The sequence below is a fragment of the Pagrus major genome, chromosome 9 (genome assembly GCF_040436345.1).
Source record: "Pagrus major chromosome 9, Pma_NU_1.0".
NCBI classification, from domain to species: domain Eukaryota; kingdom Metazoa; phylum Chordata; class Actinopteri; order Spariformes; family Sparidae; genus Pagrus; species Pagrus major.
Genome location: NC_133223.1, coordinates 3,245,641 through 3,272,679, shown reverse-complemented (window position 1 = coordinate 3,272,679; position 27,039 = coordinate 3,245,641). Strand labels below are relative to the sequence as shown.

Genomic DNA, 27,039 nt, shown 5'->3' with positions numbered 1-27,039 from the left:
TTTTAGTTTTCATGTTTTTAATTTAATCAAAGTGACTGAACAGCTTTTGCAGGAAAATATTTCCTTGCACATAAATGGGAAAACATATCAGAGAAAGTATCAGAGTTTAGTGATACTAAAAAAATGTTGAAAATGAAATTGAGCAGCACAGTTAAGGTTTGAAACAAGTAAAGTAATAAACATTCAGATTTGCTGAATATATCTGTGTTGGTCTTGACATCTCACATGTTGCTTTGAGAAGTGATTATTGACTGTCAGGTGTGGTGCTCAGACCACATTCTCATGAATTCCATCACAAATTGCACCCATTCCCAGAAATTATATGTGGGGATTCTCAGTAGGTGATTTGTTAATTTTTAACAGGGGGGATGGCCCAATGGGAGCACCACCCTGCCCCGACACACGTATGTACACCTCCCAAAGGACATTGTTGCAGGACGTCTTAACCATAACTGTGACATTTCTAATTCTACAACTCCATTTTATCCAGTTATCTTCCTTCTCTCCCTACTACAATTGTCTTGTAGTGGACTGAGTTTATTCAGGCAGGGTTTTCTCATGTTTCTCACAATTCACTACAAGCAGGGTCATTTTAAGTTACATGACCCACATGACCCCTTGGAATTTTTTACCATCTAAATTCCTTGAAGGACACAAAATGAACATTGTGCAAAATAGTAGAGCCCAACCAATTTATCGGCCGATATTAGCCTCTCACAGATATATCGGTATCAGTGTATATATTGTCCGATATGCATCGATATGAAAACCTTATATTTAAAAACTATAATGGAGAAAAACATGCTTGGGGTAATTTAAAATTGGTGTAATGACATAGTTTGTCCAGCAGAGTGTGCTTCAATGGGGGATAAAACAGCTGGTGTCAGGAAATGTAACAGCTACCTCACTAATGGTTGAACTATAAACCAGCACAAAAATGACAATTACCAACATAACATAAGCCACCGTGTTCTGAACAGACACTAAAAACACTTACAAAAAGTAACATTTTAGTTTTAGAACAAGCAAACTCGTTGTGCTCCTCCTCTACACGAGAGATGCGCTGGGAATCCACCGGACGTTGCTCTATGACGTCGCGTCTGCTACAGGTTTTGTTCCGCCCACCACACGGCATCATACCATGAATGTATATAGAGAACCCAGCGGGAACGTTTCAGAAGCTGAGCCTTGTGCCTGCCCGATTTTGTTGACTTGCTCAGATTTTGTTGATCTGGTCATTTTTCGTTTTCATACAATTGGGAGTCTGCACAGGGTGTTTTATTTTGAAAATTGACCGGATGCTCTATGCCGTTCCTGTGTCTCTGACTTCTGTTATATTGATGAGGCTTGACAACCGACTTCATGTGCGAACGTAACTTTACTGTTCGTCTGCTCAACTTACAGCCACAACACAGAGTAGCATTCCTAGACACGCTTCTTGTTTTACTTCCTTATAACGTCACTCACCTGCGGGTACCTCTAAGGCTCACAAGCCTATTACATTACAACTTCCTGCCGGCGTGATCTGTTCTGTGCAGCTTGTTGCGGCTTCCGTCAAAAAACGACCAGGCAGCCGGAACGCAAAGCAGCCGTGCACGGCTTGACTCCACTGTGCACCGGAGCTGATCGCGGCCGCTTGTGATTTGTAACACACTTTCTGCTACTAGGGGGTGGAGAGTGATGGCAGGTTAACAAGGGGGATGCTTTTTGGTAATTTTGCTAACAAGGGGGATGGCATCCCCCCTCACCCCCCCTCAAATCGCCTACTGGGGATTCTAGTGAACTTTGGTGTCAACCCATTGAGGGCTGGATTTAAAATCACATCGAAATTCAAAGTAAAAAATTCACAGGCTGATCCAACTTGCGTGAATTTTATCACAGCAACTCATAATGTGACTCAGTAGTGTGTATGGCCACCGCGTGTCTGTATGCACTCCCGACAACGTCAGGGCATGCTCCTGATGGGTTGGTGGATGGTGTCCTAGGGGATCTCCTCTCAGACCTGGATCAGGGCATCAGTGAGTTTCTGGACAGTCTGTGGCGGTACTTGGCGGCATGCACTGATACATAAGGTCCCATAGGTGCTCAATTGGTTTTAGGTCAGGGGAACAAGAGGGCCAGTCAATGGCATCAATGCCTGCATAATCAAGGAACTGCCTATACACTCTGGCCACATGAGGCCGGGCAGTGTCCTTGCACCAGGAGGAACACAGGGCTTACTGCACCAGTGTAAGTTCTGACAGTGGTTGTGAGGATTTCATCAACATCAGCCAGGGTACCATTGGCTATGACAAGGAGGTCTGTGCAACCCTCCAAGGATATGCTTCCCCAGACCATCATTGAGCCACCGCCAATCCAGTCAAGCTGGATGATGTTACAGACAGCATAACTGAGTTTGGTCAGAAACATGTACACCAGTAGCCTGCTGAAGGTCATTTTGTAGGGCTTTGGTATTGCGCCTCCTGTTCCTCCTCACACAAAGGAGCAGATACCGGTCCTGCTGCTGAGTTGATGCCCTTCTACAGCCCTGTCCAGCTCTCCTCATGTTACGGCCGGTCTCCTGGTATCTCCTCCATGATCTTGAGACTGTGCTGGGAGACACAGCAAACCTTCTTGTGACCGCACATATGGATGTGCCATCCTGGAGGGTTAGGGTTAGAGCTTGACTATCTGTGCAACCTGATTGGGTTGCAGGTACTGCCTCATGCTACCAGTAGTGACAAAGACAATAGCAGAACACAAAACTAGAGAAGAATCAGTCAGGAAGGATAAGGAAAAGGCAATTGTCTGTGGCCACCACATGCAAAACCCTCCCCTTTTTGGAGGTTGTCTTGCTTTTGCCTCTCCATTGCACCTGTTGTCACATTCATTTGCACCAAAGCAGGTGAAATTGATTCACAATCTCTCGTGCTTCCTAAATGGACAGATTGATATCCCTGAAGTTTATCTGACTTGGTGTTATACTGTGACGATATGACAAAGTTTTTTGAGCAGTGTAATACAAAACATTAAAACAACCAGAACATTTGGAGACCACTGATGCCTGGACTACACGAATACGATATATTCCTAAACGCACATTTTTTTGTCCAATTGGGCCTCTCAACCACACGAACACGGCGATTTCGCCCACATAAACGGAGATATTTTTAAACGGATAAAAAAGTGGAGAAATAAAAAAATATCCGATTGAGTGGATCCGTGTAGCGATGTTAAACGGAGCTGGTGTTGACGCGATGACGTCAAGCGCCTAGCAACAAGCCGTTCGCACGGTTGTCAACAACGATGGCCGAGATGTACCGGGCTATCTGTGTGTGCTTTGCACTTTTAGGTCTTATCTCAGCTCTACATATGAACGTGACGTTGTTGCATCAACTGCACTCCTCCGGTACGCAAAGGCGTCTGCTGCGCCCGGTCTTCGCCATAACTTCGAACTGCCGCCGTTTGACTGTTTCTTCGGGACCATTTGACTGCGCATGCTCATAACGTTCTTCTTCTGTGGTATTTTACATTTTGCTAATCGCCACCTATCGGCCGGGCATGGCATTGCAGGCTTCAGAGGCGATCGTTTTCAGTTTTGCCTCTTCGTATGGACGGAGATATTTCTGTGGTGTGGACAGAGTTTTTTTTTTAAACGGGGACGAAAATATCCGCATAAAAAAATATCCATATACGTGTAGTCCAGGTCTGATTCTCAGTTTTATGAGCAGGAATGGAAACACTATACCATTATGTGGAAGGATTCAATGCTAACATCAACAATATTATTATATCATCTCATATAATGATACCTGATAAGTTCTCATTAATGCTGTATATCTGTACTGTTTTCAAGAGTGTCACAGAATCTAATGGAGAAGAATAAAATGATATTCTATGGTAAAAACTGGAATAAGTCCCAGGTCACTCACCGTAGTTGTAGTTGTTGCCCAGGTAGGTTCTCAAACACATTTTTACTGTCTTACATCTACAGCGATCTAGAGAAACACACAAACACACACGCACATGCACACAAAGTAGGAGATCATGTGATCATAATTTTAAAAGAAAAACAAACACACAAAAACATTAAAAGCACTGACAGGTGAAGTGAGTAACACTGATCATCTCTTTACAATGCAATCTTGGGTCCTGGGATTCATGTGGATGTTCTCTGAGAAATACCAACAATAGGCAACTGCCATCAGGGAATGGGGTAGCCACGAGGCATGTACTTGGTTTGCAGACATGTCCTGATGGTTTGTATGGGTCAAAGAACATCAGGACACAAGGTTTCCCAGCAGAACAATCAAGAGCTGATCAGTGCTATTTACTTTAGCTGTCCATGGTTTAAATGTTTTGGCTGATCAGTGTAGTGAGCTCTAGAGGCCTTGGTAGATGGATTTTGTTACCTCTGGACAGAGCAGGGCTAGTAGTTTAACCCTGCTTCCGTTTACTTCCATTTGTCTGAAAAACTGAAGTGAAATAAATTGAGCCCTCTGAGGGCTCAGAGAGCGAGTCAACAATTATGGTCATTCCAACAATGTATTTTACACACAATGCATTACAAGTATGCATTTGGTGCAATAATAAACACCAGAGATCAGGCAGTATGTATTTAATTAAATTAATTAATTCATTTTATTTTTGTTTCAAGCGATTTATTTACTTACTGACCAGGAACAATACACTTTAATCATCATTTTACTTTACACATCAGTGTTAATGTGCCGTCATGTTTCAGTTTTTCCTATTATATCTTATTTGGAAGATAGTTCCTTCCCGAAAATCTTATTGATTGCATGATCTTTTACTGAAAAATGTCATATTACTAATTGCAGTTAATATGTTCTTAGCCTGTTGTACTGTTGAGCTTGTGTGGGTTTTTTTTATTCCCAGTATTATCAGTAAACATATGGAAAAATTAATGTTTTGTAAGATATCATAAACCTGTAGCAATAATGGCCTAGTAATGATAATTATGATACAGGTCCCAAAAGTAACTTTTGAAACTGATGCAGCTAATTAACAAGAACTAATGTATTACAACTGGCTGTTCATCCATGACATTTTGGGCTGAAAACAAGTGCAAGTGCATTCTTTTTAATTCCTCCGCTTCTCCCCCCTCACTTTCCTACTGCTCTCTAAGTAGCCTCTGTGCATTTATGCTGTTACGTAATACCAAGGGCTGAGGGTAAGTGAATGAGGGAAGTGGAACTACTAATGAAACACAGCAGAAAGGTAAAACAGAAAGGTTACCTCCATTTGGTCCTCTGCAATGGAGGTTGTTGGAGTCCATTGGAAAGTCTGGACTGGATTCTGTCAAATAATCAAATCCAGAATAGATAAGCTCTTTAGTAAGTTGGTTCAACTTGTTCCTAAACTGGTTGTGTTTAAATGCATATCAGTGCGAACTACAGAAATTCAGGAGGCAGTTGCCACCAGTTGTGTTTCTATCTAATAGTCAAGCAAATTTCAAGTGAACTTTTGAAATCCCACATAGAGGGGGGAAAAAAGCAATCTGATTGTTTTCCATTTTGCAGTATAGGTAAAGGTCAAAATCCAGCCTCACCTGGGTTACACCTGGCTGGGTCCTGGTAGTATGGGTCTACAAAGACACAGAGAGGCAGCAGTCAGTGTCAGAACAGAAAGACAACAAATTCCCTTGCTTCTTGATTTTATGCAATGGGAAAAGGGGAAGTTGTTTTTTTTTAACTTTATTGCCTTTTATGCACATTAACAAGCAATTAACATCACAAAGGAAAACAAAAATCATCTTGAGATTGGGTCTCATCTGTCACGCAGAGATATCACTGTATAAAGGTAGAGCACATACACACTTTTCTAGTAAAAATAAGTCAAATGGTTATAATTACAGTAGTTATTTAAGTAGAATTTAGCTTTTGAGGTATAAGAATCTTAAGCGAGATAGTCAATAACTAGGGCCCATCTTCTCATAGAAATAGGTACTTTTAGCTGTAACTGGGCAGTCATATATTCCATCATGTAGACATGCTTTACTTTCGGTAGCCATTGAGCGATCATGGGAGGGTTAGGTTTCATCCAGTTAATAGTAATCATTTTTCTTGCAATCATCAACAAAACATGTAATATATAACATTGTTCTGTGTTAGACATGCTGTCAGGAAATACATCTAGTAAAGACAACAGAGGGTCCATGGAAAGGTCCATTGCCAAGATTTTTTCCAGTTCTTCTTTGACATTTTTCCCAAAATATTTGTATTTTCGGGCAGTCCCAAAATATATGAGTATGTTCACCGACCATACCACAATTCCTCCAGCACTTGTTGCTGGGATTGTTTTTGGAGGCAAAAGTTGTTTGTAGCGGTTTGATCAAAATAAATCACTTATCAATATCAAACCCCACAAAGGACACGTGTTCTAAACACACATACCCCTGAATGCATTTCTTAAACACAAAACACAGTGGTGAACAACAGCAGAGCAGGTGAAATAAACACACAATGTCAGTAAATTCAACCCCACCACCAATTCAAGTTCGAAAATAGTTCTGTTCGACAAGCAAAAGGAAAAAAAAAAGTCAAAGTTAGGTTCAGTTCAGTCCACACAAAAATACTCCACTTCGGGATTTCCGGTAATCAAGTCAGTTTACTCCAGTTCAGTTCATCCATAAACAAAAATTACTCCACTTCGGGATTTCCCGGCAATCACTGTCATTTCCCTCCAGTTCAGTTCATTCATAAACAAAAACGAAACCAAGAAAACGAAGGAAGAAAGATACAAATAAAACAAAACAAGGGATCATCAAGCTTCGGCCGACTCATGGGTACCAGTGGTTGTGCTTTTAGTCCGGTCTCCAGAGACTGTTTTCCTTTGTTAATTAATCAATTTTCATGATCAAACGCACGTTTTTATATCGTGGACTTTGGCGGTGCAAAATGCCTGGGGCAGGCCGACGGAGTGGAGGACTCAGTTTCAATCCTTATTCACCGGCATCAGACGCCATACTGCACTTCGTGGCTCAAACCAAAGTAAAACATAAAGGGCCATACTTCCGGGAAGCCGGTGAATCGGAGCCCAATCACTGGTTGACAGGCTAGTGGGTGTGTGGAGGTGAGTGAAAAGTAGAGTCAATAATATTTCTTTTTTTATATCTGTATATAATCAATATCATTTTGGGCAATCGCCACATGTTAACAATGTCCTGAAGAACCTGGTTTTGACCTTCCAATCAAATTCTTTATAGAGTTGGCTTCCAACCACACACACCCCCCCACCCCCACCCCCCCATGGCATCTGAAAATATGTTTTGCAATTTTTATGTAATGCTATAATAGAGTCATCCTCTATTATAGCATTCAGCTCCATTTCCCATTGTTGTTTGATGTGTAGTGTATTATCTGACATATCTAGCCTTAGTTTATTCTACATGTGAGATAATTGTTTTTTTGTTGAGGAACCGTGTTCAGACAGATGTATAAAATGGCTTTCTATATTTGTAGGTTCCTTTCACAAATTTTCCCAATCTGTATTTTTTGTAACATAATGTCTGATTTGTAAATATCTATATAGGTCACTTGAAGGCAAGGCAAACTTGTCTCTAAGTTGTGAAAAAGATTTAAATACGTGCCCGTCCAGGAGTTGATTTATTATTATCAAACCATTCTCCGCCCATCTTTTATAAGCCCTGTCTGACATGGATGGTAAAAACTCTATGTTCCCGACTATAGGCATGGCCCGTGACAGAGCTACAACTCCCTTTAGTTGCTTTTGGATTAAATTCCAGACATTCAATGTGTGTATGACCCACATATTATTGATTTTAAGTTTTTTCTGAGATTGCTGGCTAAGAAATGGAAGACTAGACAGGGGGTACCCCTGGTATGGATTTTTGTTCAATAGATACCCATCCGGTCTCTGGGTCCCCAACAACCCATGCCACCACCGCTCGCAACTGAGCTGCCCAGTAATAACATTTTAGATTAGGTCAGTTTAAGCTTCCTTTCTCTTTTGCTGACATCAGTACTTTCAGCCGTATTCTTGGTCTTTCATTTTGCCAAATAAATTTTGATATTAATTTTTCTAATAACTTAAATATGGATTGTGTTAGTAAGATAGGGAGGGACTGAAATAAGAATAGTAATCTTGGTAGAACATTCATTCTCACGGACTCTATTCTGCCAAAGAGTGACAAGGGGAGCACATCCCATCTATTCAAATCCTTTTTAATTTCTTTGATCAGATTATCGTAATTAGAGGAGAATAGTTGTGTGGTTTTAGGTGTAATAAAAACACCAAGATATCTGAATCCCTGATTGGATCTTCTAAAAGAAACCAGGTCATCTAACTGGGAGGGCCAGTCCCCAACAATCATCATGGCTTCAGATTTGTTTGTATTAACCTTATAGCCCGACACTTTACTGTACTCATTAAGATTATGTAGGAGAGCAGGGACAGAGGTTATAGGATTTTCCAAAAATATTAATATATCATCTGCGAAAAGTGCCAATTTGTGCTGATTATTTCCTTCATCAAGTATTCCCTGTATAAGGGGGTTGGATCTTATCAGTTCGGCTAACGGTTCAATGCTGAGAGCAAACAAAGAGGGTGACAGAGCGTCCCCTTGACGTGTAACACGTCCCAGCAGAAAAAAATCCGAGCAATGCCTGTTTACTCTAACTCTGGATCTGGGTTTTTTATAAAAAGTTTTAATCCACTTCACAAAGATATCATTGAAACCCATTTTGCTGAGAGTCTGTTCTAAAAAGGTCCAGTCGACTCTGTCAAATGCCTTCTCAGCGTCTAAGCTGAGAAGCATTGACGGGGTGTCCCTCTTGGCTGCTAGTGATTGTAGGTTCAAAGCTCTTCTTACATTATCGGTTCCCTGTCTGTTGTTAATAAAACCTGTCTGATCTGGTTTTATAAGTTTTCTAATGTATTTTTGTACTCTATTTGCTATAATGGAAGTCAAGATTTTAAGATCTACACATAAGAGACTGATTGGGCGGTAAGATGTACATAGAGTCGGATCTTTATTGTCCTTATGAATAACACTTATCACTGCATCTGACCATGACCCAGGGGGGTGCCCTTCTGTTAGAACGTAACTGTAGACTCTACACAAAACTGGAGTTAACTCATTTAGCAAGGTTTTATAATATTCTCCAGGAAGGCCATCTACCCCTGGGGATTTGTTATTTTAAGTCTGAGAATATTTTCTTTGATTTCTTCTTCTGTGATTGGTCGCGTCATTGTATCTGCCTCATCTACTGTTAATTTGGTTAAATTGATTGAATTAAGGAAGGATTCAATCTTTTCTTTTTTATGAGGTTGATCTTCCTCTGTATACAGCTTTAGGTAATAAGTAGCAAATGCCTCCGAGATATCTTTTGGTTGGGTTAGCACCTGGTTAGTATTTGGGCATTTTATTTTATGCACTACTCTGTTAGATTGAGCTTTACGCAGCTGGAAGGCCAGCAAGCGGCTTGCTCTATTACCAAATTCGTAGTATTTCCTATTTATAAATCGCATCGCTCCCTCTGCCTTGTAAGTCAACAGATCATCCAGTTTCTGTCTCTTCTCCTTTAATAATACCAAAACTTGATGTTTTTTTGATTGTTGATACTGTGTATCTAATTTCTTAATTTCCCTCTCTAATTCAACTTGCTGAGCTAGTCTTTGCTTTTTTAATCTGGACGAGATAGAAATGATGTTGCCCCTCATCACCACTTTGGCTGCCTCCCAAAGATTAGAGGGGGAGACTGTGTCATTATCATTAAATGTCAGATAGTCTGTTCAATTTTTACAGATTTCCTGCTGAATTGCTTCATCATTTAATAATGATACATTGAGTCTCCAATATTTAAACTGTTTCTTCGGTCCTATCTGTATCTTTACAGTGAAAGGAGCATGGTCCGATATAGTTATTGGTTCTATATCACATTCACTATTTCTGTAGATATCCGTTCCTGATATCAAAAACATGTCCAGTCTGGAGTAGCTGCCATGTACCTGGGACATGAAAGTGTAGTCCTTTTCTCTAGGATGTAGGTGGGGCCAGGCATCCACCAGGCCCATTTCATCCATCATTGCATGAAGAGTTATTGATTTCTTGGGCATAGGGCCCACTCCTGCTGGAAGCCTATCTACAGTCTGCCTCAGAACGCAGTTGAAATCTCCACCTATCAAAATAATTCCCTCTGCTTTGTCTGCTAATAGAGATGCCATCATTTTAAAGAAATTTGGACAGTCCTCGTTCGGGGCATATAAATTAACCAGTGTAATCTTAGTACCTCCAATAGTGCCTATCACCATCACATATCTACCCTCTTTATCCTCAATTGTTTTTTCGTGGCTAAAATAAACTGATTTATTTAGCAGGATGGCAACTCCTCTTTTCCTCCCGTTTTTAAAGGAGGAACTATATATCTGGTCCACCCATTCTCTCCTTAATTTTGGATGCTCCTTTTCTGACAAATGAGTCTCCTGTATCATTGCTATAGAGCAATGTAGTTTTTTAAGTTGGTTGAATTTTTTTTTCTCTTAATTGGACTACTTATACCCTTTACATTATAACTGATACAGTTTAAACTATCCATATATCATTGATTTGCGTTTATTAGTATGCTCTCCTCTCAACAGTTTCCAAATGAACATAAAATCAAGAACAACTGAAATGATACATAATGACAGTGACTCAAATCCAATCTCAAGGCAGAACAAAAACAAATATTGAAGAAAAAACAGAATAAAGTGGGCTTCCAAATACCCAACTGGATTTTTCAGTGTTATTTTGTTGTTTAACTACTTCAAACCTGAACATGAACCAGTCCCTGATGTAGCCTGGGCTGAGGAGGGTGACTGCTCCTCTGTGGGGAACACATACACAGCGTTGGAGCTGCTGATGTCCAGCTGGTGAAGCGGTCATTGCTGCTCGGTATGCGGGTATTACTCGCGACTTACTGAATTCCATCCATTGTAGTAGAACTTGATATACATCCTAACATTGATTGTTTTGAACTCCATGAAGTGAAACTCAGCGTTATTCATCTCCATTGAGGAAAGCCTTGACATCCATAGCTGATAACACCGCCGTGTCTTTCCCTCATCTCCCTCCCGCGGTGCTCCACCTGTAGCGGGACATCTTGCTCTCCATCCGCTCCTTCTCATCCACCCGAATCTGAATCCTGTGCTCCTGTAGCGCTGGGAGAGCCTGTGTTAGCGTTGAATAGGTCTTTTCACCATCACCAGTGATGATCCTTAGCTGTGCTGGGTAGATGCATTTGGCGCTGATTTTTTTCTACTTTAACTGTTTGATTGCATCCCGCACCTGGGTTCTCTTCTTTTGCAACTCCGGGGAGTAATCATGGTCGAAGAATATCGGCTCTGCTTTGTAGAGGAGCTGCCTTTGGCTCCAGGCTTGTCGTAGAATGGCATCTTTCACAGAGTAGTCCAGAAACTTGACAATCAGTGATCTCGGAGCGGCACTGGGGTTTTTTGGCTTGGCTGTTAGGGATTGGTGGGCTCTCTCTATTTGTAGATTTACTTCAGGCATTGGTTGAAGGATTGATTGAATTAGCTCCTTCACAAAGGCCTTCACTCCCTTCGGGCACCCGGTAGATTCTTAAGTTATTTCGTCTTGACCTGTTCTGCAGGTCTTCGCACCTGGCCGTCAGGTCCATCTCTCTGTGTAGCAGGTATCGTATTGCTCTCTGGTGTCTCATCTCAGTATCCTCCGCAGCGCTAATACGTCCTTCTGCCTCTGTGGTTCTTTTTTCAAGTTTAGTCATTTCGTCTCTGAGTTCTTGCATGGACGATTCGATTTTTGTCAGCGATAGTCTGGTCTGTGTGTGTCCGTCTAGGTTTTCTTTCCTTAACTTCTCCAGTGAAGCTAGTATTTTGGACCCAGGGTCGCCTTTGCTAGCATCCGCTGCAGCACTCGGAGCCTGCATTAAAGTTAGCTGCTTCAAATTTTCGTCTTTGTCCTTCGTGTGCTCCTGTTTTGAGCCTTTACTTCTCAAAGAAGTTTTCATGTCAAGTTTATGCAAGTTTGCTGAGTTTTAAGTGGTTTTGTTAGGACATCAACAGTTGGACCAACGGAGCTTAGTTTTAAGCTGCTGCCTCCAACATGGCGTCACCAGAAGTCGCCAGGGGAAGGGGAAGTTGTTTAAGCCGTTTCGCACACCAAAGCGGTTTAAAAAATACCAGAAAATTACCTAGTATTTGGTGAGCAGTAGAGTGAGCAGAGAGAGAGAAAGGTGAATATTAAATGAACAATTAGTGGAGCAAAAACTGTTAATTTTATCCTAAGGGTATCTTAAGGTCTTGGTTTAAATGCAAGTTGGACAGGTGGATTGATGCAGCATCATCCGTGACTCTTATGTGGACCGAATTTGATATGAGTTTCAATCCTTTGGGCAGTGACTAAAGAATTGAGATTGGACTATTTGGTAAAACTGACCTTCTTCCCAAATACATATATATAGAAAAAGCGAGCTGACATGGTTCGAGCATCTGGTCAGGAAGTCGCTTTCCTGGTTTTCTGGGTTTGTGTAACTGAAAGGTGGACCCACACCACACTGGAGGGATTAGTTTGCTTAGTCTGCTGCCACTGCAACCCCTAGCCTGTTAAATGACCCAAAAATGATGCATGGATGGATGGTTGGATGGATGGATGACTTGTCCTGAGGGTCCTTATAGCAGAGGTACTGTAGGTTCATTAAAATCTGAAGGGCTCATCTTCTGGGAAGCAGGGGAATTAGGAACAGCCACTGGGTCTTAAAACAGTAATCAATACAATACAGAAACATACATACTGCACATACTAACAATGACTAAAATTCACATGTTCTTTTCACAGTGTCCGTGTTTGCTCATCGCTTGGTTTGATTACATTTCCCACACATTATCATATCCAGACTTTTAGTGGGTATGTTATTGGAGGTTCGCATGGATGGCCCTAAAATAATGGAGTTACCGATTGTGGGCCGTAAAGAAGGCAACACATTAAACACATTCAAAGGTATATGTACAGTTGGCTACATGCCATCTGGACAATATAACCATAACCGTAATGAGTTGTAAAGGGGTTTTATCCTAATTTTTGGTAACTCTGAAGTACTCTGACGCGTTGCTTTTCTCAGTTGATAATGCAATAATGTAACAAGTTACTCTTTAATGGCAGTTATCTTGTAACGTAATGAGTTACCTTCAAAAGTAACATTGCCCAACACTGAAAAAAAATTGTATTAAATTTGAAACAGGTGGAAGATAGAAGTACCTTGACTGGTGGTCTCAGACTTTCAGATCCCACTGTACATACTAGGGGCGGCTGTAGCTCAGTGGGTAGAGCAGGTGACCAGTGACCCGGCTCCCCTGGGCAGAACTGAGCTACATGCCGAAGTATCCTTGAGCAAGATACTGAACCCCGAAACTGCTCCTGACGCGCAGTTGGCACCTTGTGTGGCAGCCTCTGCCGTCAGCGGGCCCTGCGATGAGCTGGCGACTCATCCAGGGATATACCCTGGCCTCCGCCCTATGAAAACTGGATTTGGCCCCAGTAACCCCAGTAACCCCCGCAACCCCCGCAACCCCCTGAAAGGGGGGGGGGGGGGGGGGGTAAAGCGGCAACATCTCCGCGACCCTCACGGAAAAGCGGTCAAGATAATGAACTGAACTGAACTGTACATACTGTAAGTAATAAATAGAAAATGTAGTGTTATTGTGAAAGTAATTCTATTTTTATTATTTACTGTACAAACATATTCAATAGTATTTAAACTGTATTTTATTTTTAACATATGATGTAAATATAAATATAAATATATATAAATATATATATAAATATGCCTTACTGCTTTAACATCTGAGATATCCCTCTGAGAGTAGATCTTATCTTATAATTGTCTTTGTTTTTAGCTGATTTTGTGTCGCGGTGTGTGCCGTGGCAGTTTGTTTTGTTCCTGTTTTTCCCCTACCTGTTTCCCGCTTCCTTTTTTCCCCTCACCTGCTCCTTCTCTCTCTCTCTGTGTATGTGTGTGTGTGTGTGTTTGTGTGTGCGTGTGCATGTGTGTTTGTGTGTGTGTGTGTTCGTGGGGGTGGTTTACTGGTTCCTGCTGAAGCACCTGCAGTTCATCAGCTCATTCCCTTTAGCTACATTACTCTGGTCTCTTCACCACTATAGTGCCAGATTGTTCCATCAAGTTTGGTTAATATACCTGCGCTCACTTTAGTGTCAATACTTTTCTCAGTGTTATTCTAGTGACTATCAGCTTTGTTTTTGCTCTAGTAATTAGCTAGTGTTTTTCAAGCCTGGATTTCATTTCATGCCTTTGTGTTTTTCCCCTCTCCTCATGTGCAAATCCTCCAGCATCTCTCTGCTCAGCCTGCAGTCTCACCTACATTTTTGGAACCTCGCCTTGCTGCCACCAAGCCACTCCATCCTGCCTGCCTGCCCTCCTTGCTCCCTGCCCCTGAGTATTTTAGTTGTGGCCCTGACATTTTGTTCCATTTTTCTAAATGAATGGAGCACAATATAAGATAAATTGATGGGGATGTAGACAGAAAAGCCATTTCTACAATGTAAAAACTTGTGCATTAAATTATAATCTATCGGGAGATAAGGAAATCTGAACTATTAACCAAGGTAAATAAGCTAAATTCATGCTTGACAAACAAGATTTTAGGATTCCGGAAGACTATGATTTATTTTTCACCACGTAAGTAATTGAGTCAACCTCTAATGCTGATACACACTCCCCTCTTCAGTAGCAGTGATTATAGCCTTTTTGGTAATCTATGTACATTATAAACACATGAATATGAAATTGATTGATATAAAAAGGGCAGCTCCCCCTTTTACTTGTATTTGTTTACAGGCCAGTCTTGTCCCGTCCAATATGACGGATGTGTTGATGTATCGCAGCCAATGTGGTGTCTATCCATAGTACGTGATAAACATAAGCATGTTAATATTAACAGTCTGAGTATGTTCGAATATTAACATTAGCATTTAGCTCAAAGCACCACTTTAGCACAAGTACAGCATTACAGAGCTGCTAGACTCATGGACTTGCTTACACATCACTTGTTCTCAACTGCAAAGATTACATGTCATTTCATTTGATTTAGGGACAGCAGAGCTAGGCTTCTGGCAGTGCACTCAGTTTTCCACTGTCAGAGCGACAAACAGGTAACTGTGCCTGCTTTAGATTTCTGTTCCAACCAGAAACAAACTTCTGAACAGCAACTTTCAGACTGGAGTTTCACTGAAAGTCATTGGAATGACTTGAGCAATACACCCTGACTGAACCTCAGCAAATCAACAAATCACAGGGAAAATCCCAAAACCCTGCTGAGCGGAGCCGAGCCAGAGCAGCTCAGAGATATGTAGGTGTATCTTTAGGGAGGTCAACAGGATTGAGATTAGTTTCTTCTTTAGGACTTGCTGTTCCAGGGCCTGTTTAAGGAAGCAGAGGACAGTGAGGGTCTTATTGAGTGTAAAATGAGTGGGCCGCATGTATCAAGGAGCTCTTTGAGAAAGTCAGTGGGAGTGAAGTTGGAGGGGAAATGACTCAGGCTATCTGTTCGAGAGGGAGCAGAAACAAACTGCTGAGAGTAGAAAAACGGTAGAAAATACTGATAGGACTGCTTCCTGATGGTCCATGTTTTCAGTCAAGAGAGTGAAATATCCTTATTCTGAAGTACTTCAGACATACAGGAGTAAATAACAACAATAAAGAAGTAACTAATATGAGACTTACAGTTGATAACTGGGGGGGTTCTGTGTGCGATTCCTACATATACCTGTTGCCTTTTCATGAATTTATTGTCTAATGAGAGGCTAACTTTTAAAAAAGTTAGATTTTATTTTTTTTTTTACATATTTACATATTTACGGGTAATCAGGTAAAAAAAAAAACAATTGACAGAACAATCTGACTGCAAGGTTCCCTCAGTAGCTGTTCTAGGCATTCAATCATATCAAATGATCATCAGCAGATGTCGCTTAGCCAGTTATCATGGAAATTTAGATGCTGATATATTTTCAAAGCACTTTCAGTGGAATTCTCATCCATGCTGGTTTAAAAACCATTGAAACCAATGTTCAGAGTTGAAAACGGTAGCGAAAACAATCTCAACACAAAGTCCATTAGCAGCTGTTTAGAAGCACCAAAATAGCTCCTGATGGATCTTGTGGTGGGATAATTTTGTCAACTACTGTTTCAAATCTCCAGTGTTTTTGGCAGCATTTTAGTCTTTAGGCAAACATGCTTGTTAGTTTCAGTTACATCTGAAGAAATCATATACAGATATGTTTCAAATAAAGTCCTGTGTAATCTTAGAAACAACATTTGAGTAGATGGTTAATGCAACCCCATGTTCAGATGACAAGTTGCTTGTCCAAATATATAAATAGCCTCGTAGGCTTTAAGCATTACAGCAGTAACATGTGATGCACATTTAGACACACCTTCCCCATATGTTTCATTTTAACAATGGGACAGTATATGATAAAGCAATTAATTTAGCCTGGAAGCCAGGCTCATTCATAAGGGCCTGAGCACCAAAGGCGGTGCAATTGTACAAAATTCAATTGTGGTGTAAATCTATGTATTCTATGGGTTTCTGCCACTAGCGGGGCAAAATAGGTCACTAGCGCTCTAATCTTGATATACTTCTACCTAACGTGTTAGTGAGTCTTCTCTAGCGCCACATAATAGACACAGACCCCTTTTTTGCAGTGTCCAAAACACATTTTGGAAGTGTGTCAAACAGTTGAAGTCCGGCTACTGCGCAGGGTTGTATGAGGGCACTGCTTACAGTTTTAATTAATTTTGTTACCGCAAACTGTTAACTGTTTTACCAAGACAAACTGTCCTCCATGCTGAGCTAACATACTGTAGTTTGCCACAGCTGTGTACCCAGTAACACTGAATAGCAAATTCAGATGCTTAGTTAACATTAGAGATTACATTAGCCCCATTCACACTTCCCTTTCAGTGCAAGAATCATGCACCGATATTCCGCCTCGCTGTCTGTGGGTACTTTTCATGTCTCTTAAATTGTTTCCACGATTCTCTCACTTGCCTTCTTTCCTTGCATCTTAGTCCCTCCCACCGAGGATTCAGGGAGAGACGCGAGGAAACCATGGGAGGAGAGAGGACTGAGAAATCTGTTTTAAGACAAGTGAGAGGTCCTCTGCAGCGTCACGTGAAGCGACGTCTGTTTCTGATGACGGCTGCAGCTGGCCACAGCTGGATCTGTTGTCACAGCTGGATCAGCTGCCACAGCTGGATCTGGATCTGCTGTCAGTCGGCTTTAACAGCTGTTAGTCGGCTTTAACAGCTGTAGAGACGTCAGATGAATTTATGCCAAAAATGCTATTATCTATATATATTTAAATTATAACACAGAACTAAAACTTGTCAAGAGATTTAAATAATCAATAAAGTTAAACTGACGTGCCGCATGCAGAATTGCGCACAGTTCTGTTAACAGAGAGACGCACTATTATCGTTTCTTATAGCGCAGGTAATGGGATGTTTTCTTCATTAATGACATGTATTATTTCACCCACCACCCGCTGATCTGATATTGATCACAATGTTTAGTTTTATGACCTGGACTGCCCAACACAGATTTCCAGCAGTGTTTTCCCACATACACTGAACAAAAATATAAACGCAACACTTTTTTTTTTGCTCCCATTTTTCATGAGCTGACCTCAAATCTAAAACATCTAAAACATTTTCTATATACACAAAAGATCCATTTCTGTCAAATATTGTTCACAAATCTGTCTAAATCTGTGTTAGTGAGCACTTCTCCTTTGCCGAAATAATCCATCCCACCTCACAGGTGTGGCATATCAAGATGCTGACTAGACAGCATGAATATTGCACAGGTGTGCCTTAGGCTGGCCACAATAAAAGGCCACTCTGAAATGTGCAGTTTTGCTTTATTGGGGGGGGGTCAGAAAACCAGTCAGTATCTGGTGTGACCACCATTTGCCGCATAGAGTTGATCAGGTTGTTGATTGTGGCCTGTGGAATGGAATCCAATCCTCTTCAATGGCTTTGCGAAGTTGCTGGATATTGGCAGGAACTGGAACACGCTGTCGTATACGCCGATTCAGAGCATCCCAAACATGCTCAATGGGTGACATGTCTGGTGAGTATGCTGGCCATGCAAGAACTGGGATGTTTTCAGCTTCCAGGAATTGTGTACAGATCCTTGCAACATGGGGCCGTGCATTATCATGCTGCAACATAAGGGGATGGTCGTGGATGAATGGCACAACAATGGGCCTCAGGATCTCGTCACGGTATCTCTGTGCATTCAAAATGCCATCAATAAAATGCACCTGTGTTCATTGTCCATAACATACGCCTGCCCATACCATAACCCCACCGTCACCATGGGCCACTCGATCCACAACGTTGACATCAGCAAACCGCTCACACACACGACGCCACACACGTTGTCTGCCATCTGCCCTGAACAGTGAAAATTGGGATTCATCCGTGAAGAGAACACCTCTCCAACAGGCCAGACGCCATCGAATGTGAGCATTTGCCCACTCAAGTCGGTTACGACGACGAACTGCAGTGTTTGTTCGAACTTGCAAATGTTTGTAATAAATGTAGAAAGTTGTTTGTGGTCCTTTTGTTCTCCTACAGTCAGGCTGACACATTTGAACTCGCTGGTGAACCAGCAAACAAACAAAATATAAAAGTTGATGGTGGCACACTTGAGTTTAATCTGTTATCTGTCTTTACTCCAGTATGAAACTCCAGTCATGTTGTGATGTATCAGATCCTCCAGTCAATAACTAAGGGCATGGCTGGTAAAAGACTTCCTGGTAAAGAGGCTCCTCAGAGACTGCTCCTCACTCCTTGATCCTCGCTCCTCGGACCACAAATAAGAGAATTAGGATGACATGCAAGATGGCAGACAGGAATGATTTCCAGTTCAAGCGAGGAGCGAGGAAATGACAAATAAGAGACAATGTACCCTGTGTGAAAGTTACAGATGCGGAGAGGGGGTGACAGTTTTGCTGGAGCTCTGATCTGCTTATGGAGGTAGTATCAGAGCCGCAGCAGAGGCGAGACAGTGTCTGAGTGAATGGAGAAGCCAGAGGCGCGGATCAGGGGTGTGTCGGTCTGATGGTGTTCATAGTCAAATAAAAGAAATGTCCCACACTTCAACCCACAAAGCAACAGGACCAAACAACAGTAATGTGGTAACTGGTAGTGTCTTTGGCAACTTATATGAGGAAAAAAATACTGTAGTTATACGTGGAGAAGTGTCTGTCATCCTGTCTGTCCTACCGACTCAATGTCACATTTCTGCCCGAAAAACAGTGTCTGTCCCTGGCAGCAGAGCCAGGCGGCTCCCGCAGTTGAATGGTGGTGATTATGTGAAGTGATTTAGAGCAAAAAACTTAAACTCACCATGTGTTTGTCTTGTTCGACTATTGTGTTGTTGAAGTTACTGTCTTTGGTAACTTACATTGAAAAAAAATCATCGTGACTGTGAACTCTCCTGACTGAGACTTCAGTGAACTTTCCCCCAGAAAACAACATCCTTCCTCGCGAGTGAGAGTCAGACAGCGTCCTGTTTACTGATGGTGATTATGTAATTATGTAATCTAACGCAAAAAAAAAAACGTAACTTTGTCACTTTACACGATGCATGGTGAGTCAGGATCTCAATCACAACACTTTATAACAGCATCCATATGATTATAAACAGTTGGCCGATACATGTTTAGATTAACAGGTGGAAACCAGAGGAAACATGTTGAAAAAAAACACATGGATGGCAACATCATGATGTGTACCGTCACGCCTCTTGGGGGTTTGTTCAGTGTGAACAAACAAAGGCAGAGAAAAGGCGAGCCTTTGTGTAAAAAGGACTAGTGAGTCACCAGGTTATTAATGGCAGGGTGGTACGACTTTAACTGTCTTTACAGGTTTGTATTCTTCCCACTGAATCTGTAGCCACAGGTTGTGTCTCAGTTTCCTTTACTGCATAGTATTAAACTTTTTGCAGAATTATAAATAAAGTGTTACCATAGACCTAAGTTTTTCCTTTCTGCCAACAAAAGTCATCATTTTTATGTCACTGACTCGCCATCTGTTTGGGACAGTGTCACCTGGGACTCAGCAGATGTCAATCAATGGCAGGGATGTACAGACAGACTAGATGTGCAGTTGTGGGGAAAAAAAAAAGTTACTTCTGAAGTGTAATGTATTTCTAATTACTAGTAACTATAATTTGAAAGTAATACTTTTCTTAACAATATTTCTGTCTGGGCAAAATAAATGTTATACTACTTTTGTGTTACTTTCAACAAAATAACTGCAGAAGATGACAGGGCATTATAAAATGCAAGCGGGTAATGTAGTTTCACTACTATAGCCTCGGATTAACCTGGTCTCTATTGACTATAAAATCTTTAACTATCATTCAAAACGTATAGTTTATCATCATTTTCCTTCTGTTTTGAGTTCACCTGCATTTAGAAAGAACAACTGAAAAAGATGCCTCTTACTGCAAAAACTGCACTGTGTCTAACCAGAGCCAAGTGGCCTCCAAAACTGGGAGCACTTGCAATACTCCAGGGGCTGTCCTGGGGTAAAACCTAAACAGAAAAAGGTGAGGACTCTTTCACATTGTAGGAGGCAACATAAAGAAAACAAACATACACAACAACATCGGGCAGGAAGAACAGACAATTTGTCTCCTTTTGCAAGTAAAATTTTCGATGGACAAAGTTGGTCGACAGTGAGAGATGGACTTCATAGCACAGTAATCACCACTTGGATTAATTTAATGAAAACCCATTTTTTATTCTTTTGATTAGTTCTTTTTACTAAAGGAATATAAATTATCTAAGAATGGATAAAAACTCACCACTTTTTTCTGTCTCTTTTGTTTACCATGGACAAAAAGGACTGAATTCTGGAGAATTAACTGATCTAACCGTGCATAGCATTTCCTTAAAAGTTTAAACATTAATATCGTTATGAATGAGTGTTAACTGGTTGCTAGCGATCCGTCTTTGCGATGGTAATGTGTTACCTGACTTAGTAACTGTAGTAATATTACTGCAAATATAAGTAATATATTACTGTAACACGTAACTTTTGTAGTGCATTACTCCCAACACTGCCGATAGCCCACCACTAACATTTTGGTCCTGTCTCGTCTCGTACGGTTTGTCCCATTAACGAAAACGAACATACATTTTGGCATAGATTTTTCTATCAAAAGATCTATTTTTAGCTCATCATCATCTCGTTTTAAAGAAGAAAAACAGTTGTTAACAAAAAAGGTTGTTTACAAAAAATGTTTTATCATAGTTTTCATTAATGAAATTAACATTGCCAAGTTCAAGAATCAACTTTGAACTTAAACTAACATCAAAGATATAAATATAAGATTTCTGCACTCAAACGTCTAAAAACAACTAGATGCTTGATATATATTTTGTTGAGTTGTGTACTTACATATCCTAAATGTTTCCAACAATGTTCAAACCCAGAGAATTCTGTCATTTATTCAAGGTAACAGTGCATTTTGTTTGGTTGCTGTCGCTATAAAGAGTAAAGAAGGAAGTCATTAAAGAGACTAAACAGCATGTAAATAAAACTGTAATACACTACCTCATCTTTGAACATTTCCGCATGAGTCACGCTGATACATTTTTATTGGGAACGGGGGTTACATAATAATGAAGACACCCATGATCCCACTCTACTTACATCTTTTGTTTTGACTGAGAGTGTTTAATTGTTGGATTAAAACTCCAACGTCAACACCAGCAGCAAAATACAGGAGCTGTAGCAGTAAATATGTTTTGTTGAAACAAATAAGACCTCAGCTGCCTTGGGAGAAAAAAAACAGTAATTTAATCTAATAATGACAATTAGCCATATAAATGTAGTGATACCTGGTCCCTCTGCCTTGACGATGGCCTCAGGTGAAATGCAGACTCCACGGTCGTACAGTGGCAGCTCGCTGCAGGCCAGGCTGTCGGGCCAGCTGTGGTTGTAACGCTTCATCACCGGCTCACAGCCGTACTTGGCCCGCTCGCACACAGCCTTACAAGGTTTGATGGGCTCATGCTGGAAATCAATGGTGCAGATAGGAGCATACATGGCACACAGGAAGAACAGCAAATCTGGACTGCAGCCAGTACCTGAAAAGGCAGGGAAACACAGACAGAGGACAGTTTCTTTATTCAACCAGTGTGAATACTTTGGTACAGTTTGAGCTGAATCACTTGAGGTGGTTTTAGAATAGTCTGAATGAATATTTTGTGTAAGGAACTATAAACTATAATGATACTTTAACTACATTATTGTGCATATGAGAAACAGGGTCTATTCTTAAGGCCCCTTGGGTGGGTGTGTCCCATGCAGTTGACTGACATTTAAGAGTTGGCTTTACTGGGAGATGCCCTGTCAACTACCATGGCACCCTACTAACTAATGCATGTCATCAGGCACTAAAGATTACAGTGTAGAGAGAACAGACAATACATCCTGCAGCTTAAATCTATTTAGTTTTGCATTCTGGGATATTTTAGGACAAGTTCAACAATTATGGCACTGTGTTCTGTTAACAAATTTAACAATGAAACATTTTAATTGCATTATCACTTCGGTTCGGGCCTCTGACTGGTTTCTTCTCTATGGCTTCTCTATGATTGCTATGGCTTTGGGGCATTGTAGTATTTAGAGCATCTCCTCACACTTTTTAACTCTACAGAACTGTATAGCGTAGGGATGTTGACACAAATCCACAAGTCACTTCACAACATTCAGCTTTTGTACTACATTTGAATAATGGGAGCTAGCAAGCTTAGTTAACTAGCTTCAACTCAGAAAATGGAAGACTTGCACACATTAAAAGAGATTCCCAACACTGATATTTGTTCCTGTTATATGGACACCTGCTAAGTGAAGAAGACTATACTGTTGCTGTCAACCATTATCTGATGCCTCTTCTTGTTGTGGTGAACTGAACCTTGTGTTGAGGACTTATAAATCACCCAAATAGGGTAGGTTACTAAATAAGATGTACAGTAGTTGGTTGAGGAAATGTCAAACTTATGCTGCTCATTCAACCTTGATCTTGTAAAATAATTATATGGACATTTCATCGGCCAAACATTAATTTCTAACATTGAAAATTCAGAGCGTGCAATCCTACAGCCAAAGTTTTGCTACCGCACAATTTCATATCTTTAGTGAGCGAGAAGCAACAGAAACGCAAGCATTTAACTTCCTGATTTACTGTCCGTAAAGCTTATACTTCCTCCTATTTGCTGAACTGTTCTTTTTTCTATTTTAAATGTAATTATGGGGCTTTTAGCCTTTATTTGATAGGAAAACTTACAGACTGTCAGACAAGGAAGGAAAGAGAGGGGACCAGACATTCAGCAGAGGGCAATGAGTTGGAATTGAACCTGGGTTGCTGCTGAAGAATCAGCCTTGGTGCAGCTCTACCAGAGCTCATTTTTCTTGCATCAGAGATGGGACAGTGCATTCAGGGTAATCTGGCTAACCACATACAGGACTTGTACTGACTTTCATCCCGCTGCAGGTTTCACACATGATGATATAAGAAAGAGTTCAACACTGTGTAGGGGAGCAATCAATGTTTTTATTGCAGAGCAGTACTGAGGTTTGGCTGCACAGCTTCACAATGAAGTCACAGAAATACTTGAACTTGTGACCTGAAACTGCTTCCTGGTTTTTGGCCTGTGGGTCTTTCATTAGGACATTTTTATGGTTAAAGCTCACTGCCTTTCCACTTTCTCTCTACACTCCTCTGGCTTCAGCTGAGCTCTAAGTTCAGCCAATAGCTACAGTATATGCAGGGGTGGAATGGGAGGGAAATTCCGCCCATTATCTTTCCTACAAAATGCCCTAAAATAAATAATCCTATTTATATTAAAGAGCACATTGATGTCCTAAAATAAATACAATGAAGCTGTCCTATCATGTACTAGACAACAAGTATGATCATACTACAGAGGTACTCAATATAGACCTGCAACATACTGTACAACATTTAATGTAGAACCGCAATTTATTATTATTATTATTATTATTATTATTATATTTATCTTGTTATTTCTATATGAATGCGTGTTAAAAAGAAACGTGACTTTTAGACAATCTTAAATAAGATCATTGCATTATTTGGATTTATTCATACATTTTAAATACATAGGCTTACAGACTCTAAAGGACATAGCATATCCCACTAGCTTCAGCACCGTAGTACTTGCTGGTTGCTAGTCTTAAAATGGCAGGTGTTTCTGAAAGTCAAGTCTGGGTTTTGGAATGGAAAGTTTGGAAAGTCTACCTGTATTCCAGGACACATTTCATTAGGCACTGAAAAGGAAACTTGTTAAACGCATCAATAAGCATTAAACAGTAGGCTAATACCAACTTGTCTGTCAGTGGGGTCATTTTGTAAGCTCAAACACATTTGTTTGATTTGTTCTGCTCAAACATAGAGCCCATAGGCCAGGCCTATTGAATTAGTGGCCCGCGGGCCACATGCGGCCCAGAGCCAACCCCTGAGTGGCCCAGCCTGTGGTCCAGCCCACCTGAATTGAATTGAATTGAAGACATGTAGAGGGCAACTCGTTTCGCAAGACATTTCAAGTGTTTCAGACCGTGAATGCAACACTCCGCATAGCCTAGCAACAGTCTACCAACAATGCAGCGCGTTGTTTTGAGGCGTGTCTACAGTGTTGCCAACTTAGCGACTTTGTTGCTATATTTAGCGAGTTTTCAGACCCCTCTAGTGACTCTTTTTCAAAAAAGCGACTAGCAACAAATCTAGAGACTTTTGGAGACTGACGTGAAAGCACATATTGTTCTTACTCTTCTCAACAAGCAGCTGGTTCTGCCGTGGGCCCCTCCCCTGTCCCAAAGCACTCACAGGCGGCCCAGTCCTCAAGCAAAAGTCCCTCCCAGCTGCAGAAGTTCACCCCTCCGCGTCCAGAAGCCGCCGCTGGCTGATCCCGCTGGCAGATGTAAATGTAAAATTTTCTTTGTCTAAAATAAATCACTGCACTAAAATAAGTTCATTTGTAGTTCTAAACATATTAAGGGTGTTTTTTTACTCACTTTTTGTCCCTCCCACGACGTTATTCCTCTCTCCTACAGCGTCCATTACAATTAAATGCACATGGCCAGTTATCCAAATTAGGTGATGACGTCATTTAGCGACTTCTAGCGACTTTTAGGACAGCCAATAGCGACTTTCCTTACTGAGGAGTTGGCAACAGTGCGTGGCTACCGGTGTCTGTCAGAAGTAGTGCCAAGATACCCAGTCTAAAACATGTCCTTTTCAACACTGAAATGTAAAATTGACAATGAAAACCGCCGATTTAACCCTGTCTGGACTGACAAATACTTCATTTTACCATCAAGTTCAAACGCCAAACTCGTGTTTAATTTGCCATGAGTGCGTTGGGTAAACAACAACAAAATTAAAACGAGTGTGACATCTGCTATTAAAAATGTAAGACACGTCAAACATTCTCAGGGTTGAAATTCTAGCTACAGATGTATTTGAAACGCTGTTGAATGAAGTGAAGAAAGCTGATGTCATGTCCATGGCAGTAGGTGAGTCCACGGACAGAACTGATACTGCACAATTGTGCTTATATGTCCATTTTTTTTAACGGCAAATGCTTCCGAGAGGAACTGCTTGGCTTACTGCCGTTAGAAGGACACACAACTGGAGAGGTAGTCTTTGAGAAGATTTCAACTTTTTTCAAAGACAATGGCCTGGATATGGAGCGTGTGTCCATGCTTGTGACAGATGGGGCTCCATCCATGGCAGGTAAAATAAATGGATTGGCAGAACGTTGGTCCGCTGTTGCACCCCAGATAACATCCTTACACTGCATCATGCATCAGACGGTGTTGTGTGCGAAACTTAGTGGGGAGTTTAAAACGACAATGGACAGTGTGATGACTACAATTAATTTCATTCGTTCCACATCAAGCCTCCAACATTGCCTATTCCGCAAGCTGCTGTCAGAAATGTCTGCTGAGCACCACGACCTGCTTTTGCATAATGACGTCAGGTGGCTGTCCAAAGGTAAAGCACTGGAGCGTTTCTGTGATCTCAGAGAGGAGATTACAACTTTCCTCCACAGCAACAAGCAAAAAAAGGCCGGAAGCACACTTGAAACACATACTGGATGACAACTTCATGGCCGATGTCTGCTTTCTGTATGACATATTCAAACACCTGAATGACTTAAATGTGGGACTACAGGGCAGAGACAAAAGTGTCAGACTTGAGCACCGGCAGAATGCTGCATTTTCCGACGCTACGCAAAAGCATCTCATCCCCGGCACATATCACGGATGTGATGACAGATTTCATTGTGATGTTGAAAGAGAATTTTGCCAGTCGATTGGATAGATTTACTCTGGCCAAAGAAGTAATGGGCTTTGCCAGGGACCCTTTCACTGTTGCAACAGCAGGGGACATATCCACCAGAGCAAAGGAGGTGGTCCCCTCCATAGACGAGGGGAAATTCATACTGGAACTTGTGGACTTGCAGTTGTCCCTAACTATGGCACAAGAGCTTTGTACAAAGGGACCTGTGAAGTTTTGGAGTGATGTCAACAGGCACCAGTTCCCCAACATTCAAAAAGTAGCCATCCACGTGGTCAGTATGTTTGGATCAACATACACATGTGAATCAAGCTTTTCACACATGAACTCAATAAAAAGCAGCACTCGCTGTTCCCTGGCTGAGAGCACTCTTATCTTATGAGCCAAAAATTACTGCTCTTGTTCAGAACAAAAAATGTCACTTTTCCCATTGAGAAAGTCAGCGGGTAATGTGGGATGTGTAACTGAAAAGAGTTTCCTAATCACACATGCGGTGATTTAAAACAAACTGCAGTAGTAGATGTGTGATTTAGTTTCATTCATATGTTTGATAGTTCTGTTTTTATTCAGTTAAATGCACTTTGTAATGTGCCAAGTTCAGATTTGCCTGAAACAAATGTTATTTCCACAACT

General features: G+C 41.1%; 1 protein-coding gene across 1 annotated transcript in view; it reads right to left on the bottom strand.

Annotated features, from left to right (window-relative positions):
• frzb (frizzled related protein) overlaps positions 1-27,039 on the bottom strand; it is a 54,425-nt gene that overhangs the window by 8,990 nt on the left and 18,396 nt on the right. The window contains exons 2-5 of the mRNA XM_073473056.1: positions 21,920-22,168; positions 5,552-5,587; positions 5,239-5,298; positions 3,912-3,977 (exon numbers count right to left, since the gene is read on the bottom strand). Coding sequence (XP_073329157.1) covers positions 3,912-3,977; positions 5,239-5,298; positions 5,552-5,587; positions 21,920-22,168 — 411 coding nt within the window. The remainder of the gene's footprint in view (positions 1-3,911; positions 3,978-5,238; positions 5,299-5,551; positions 5,588-21,919; positions 22,169-27,039) is intronic.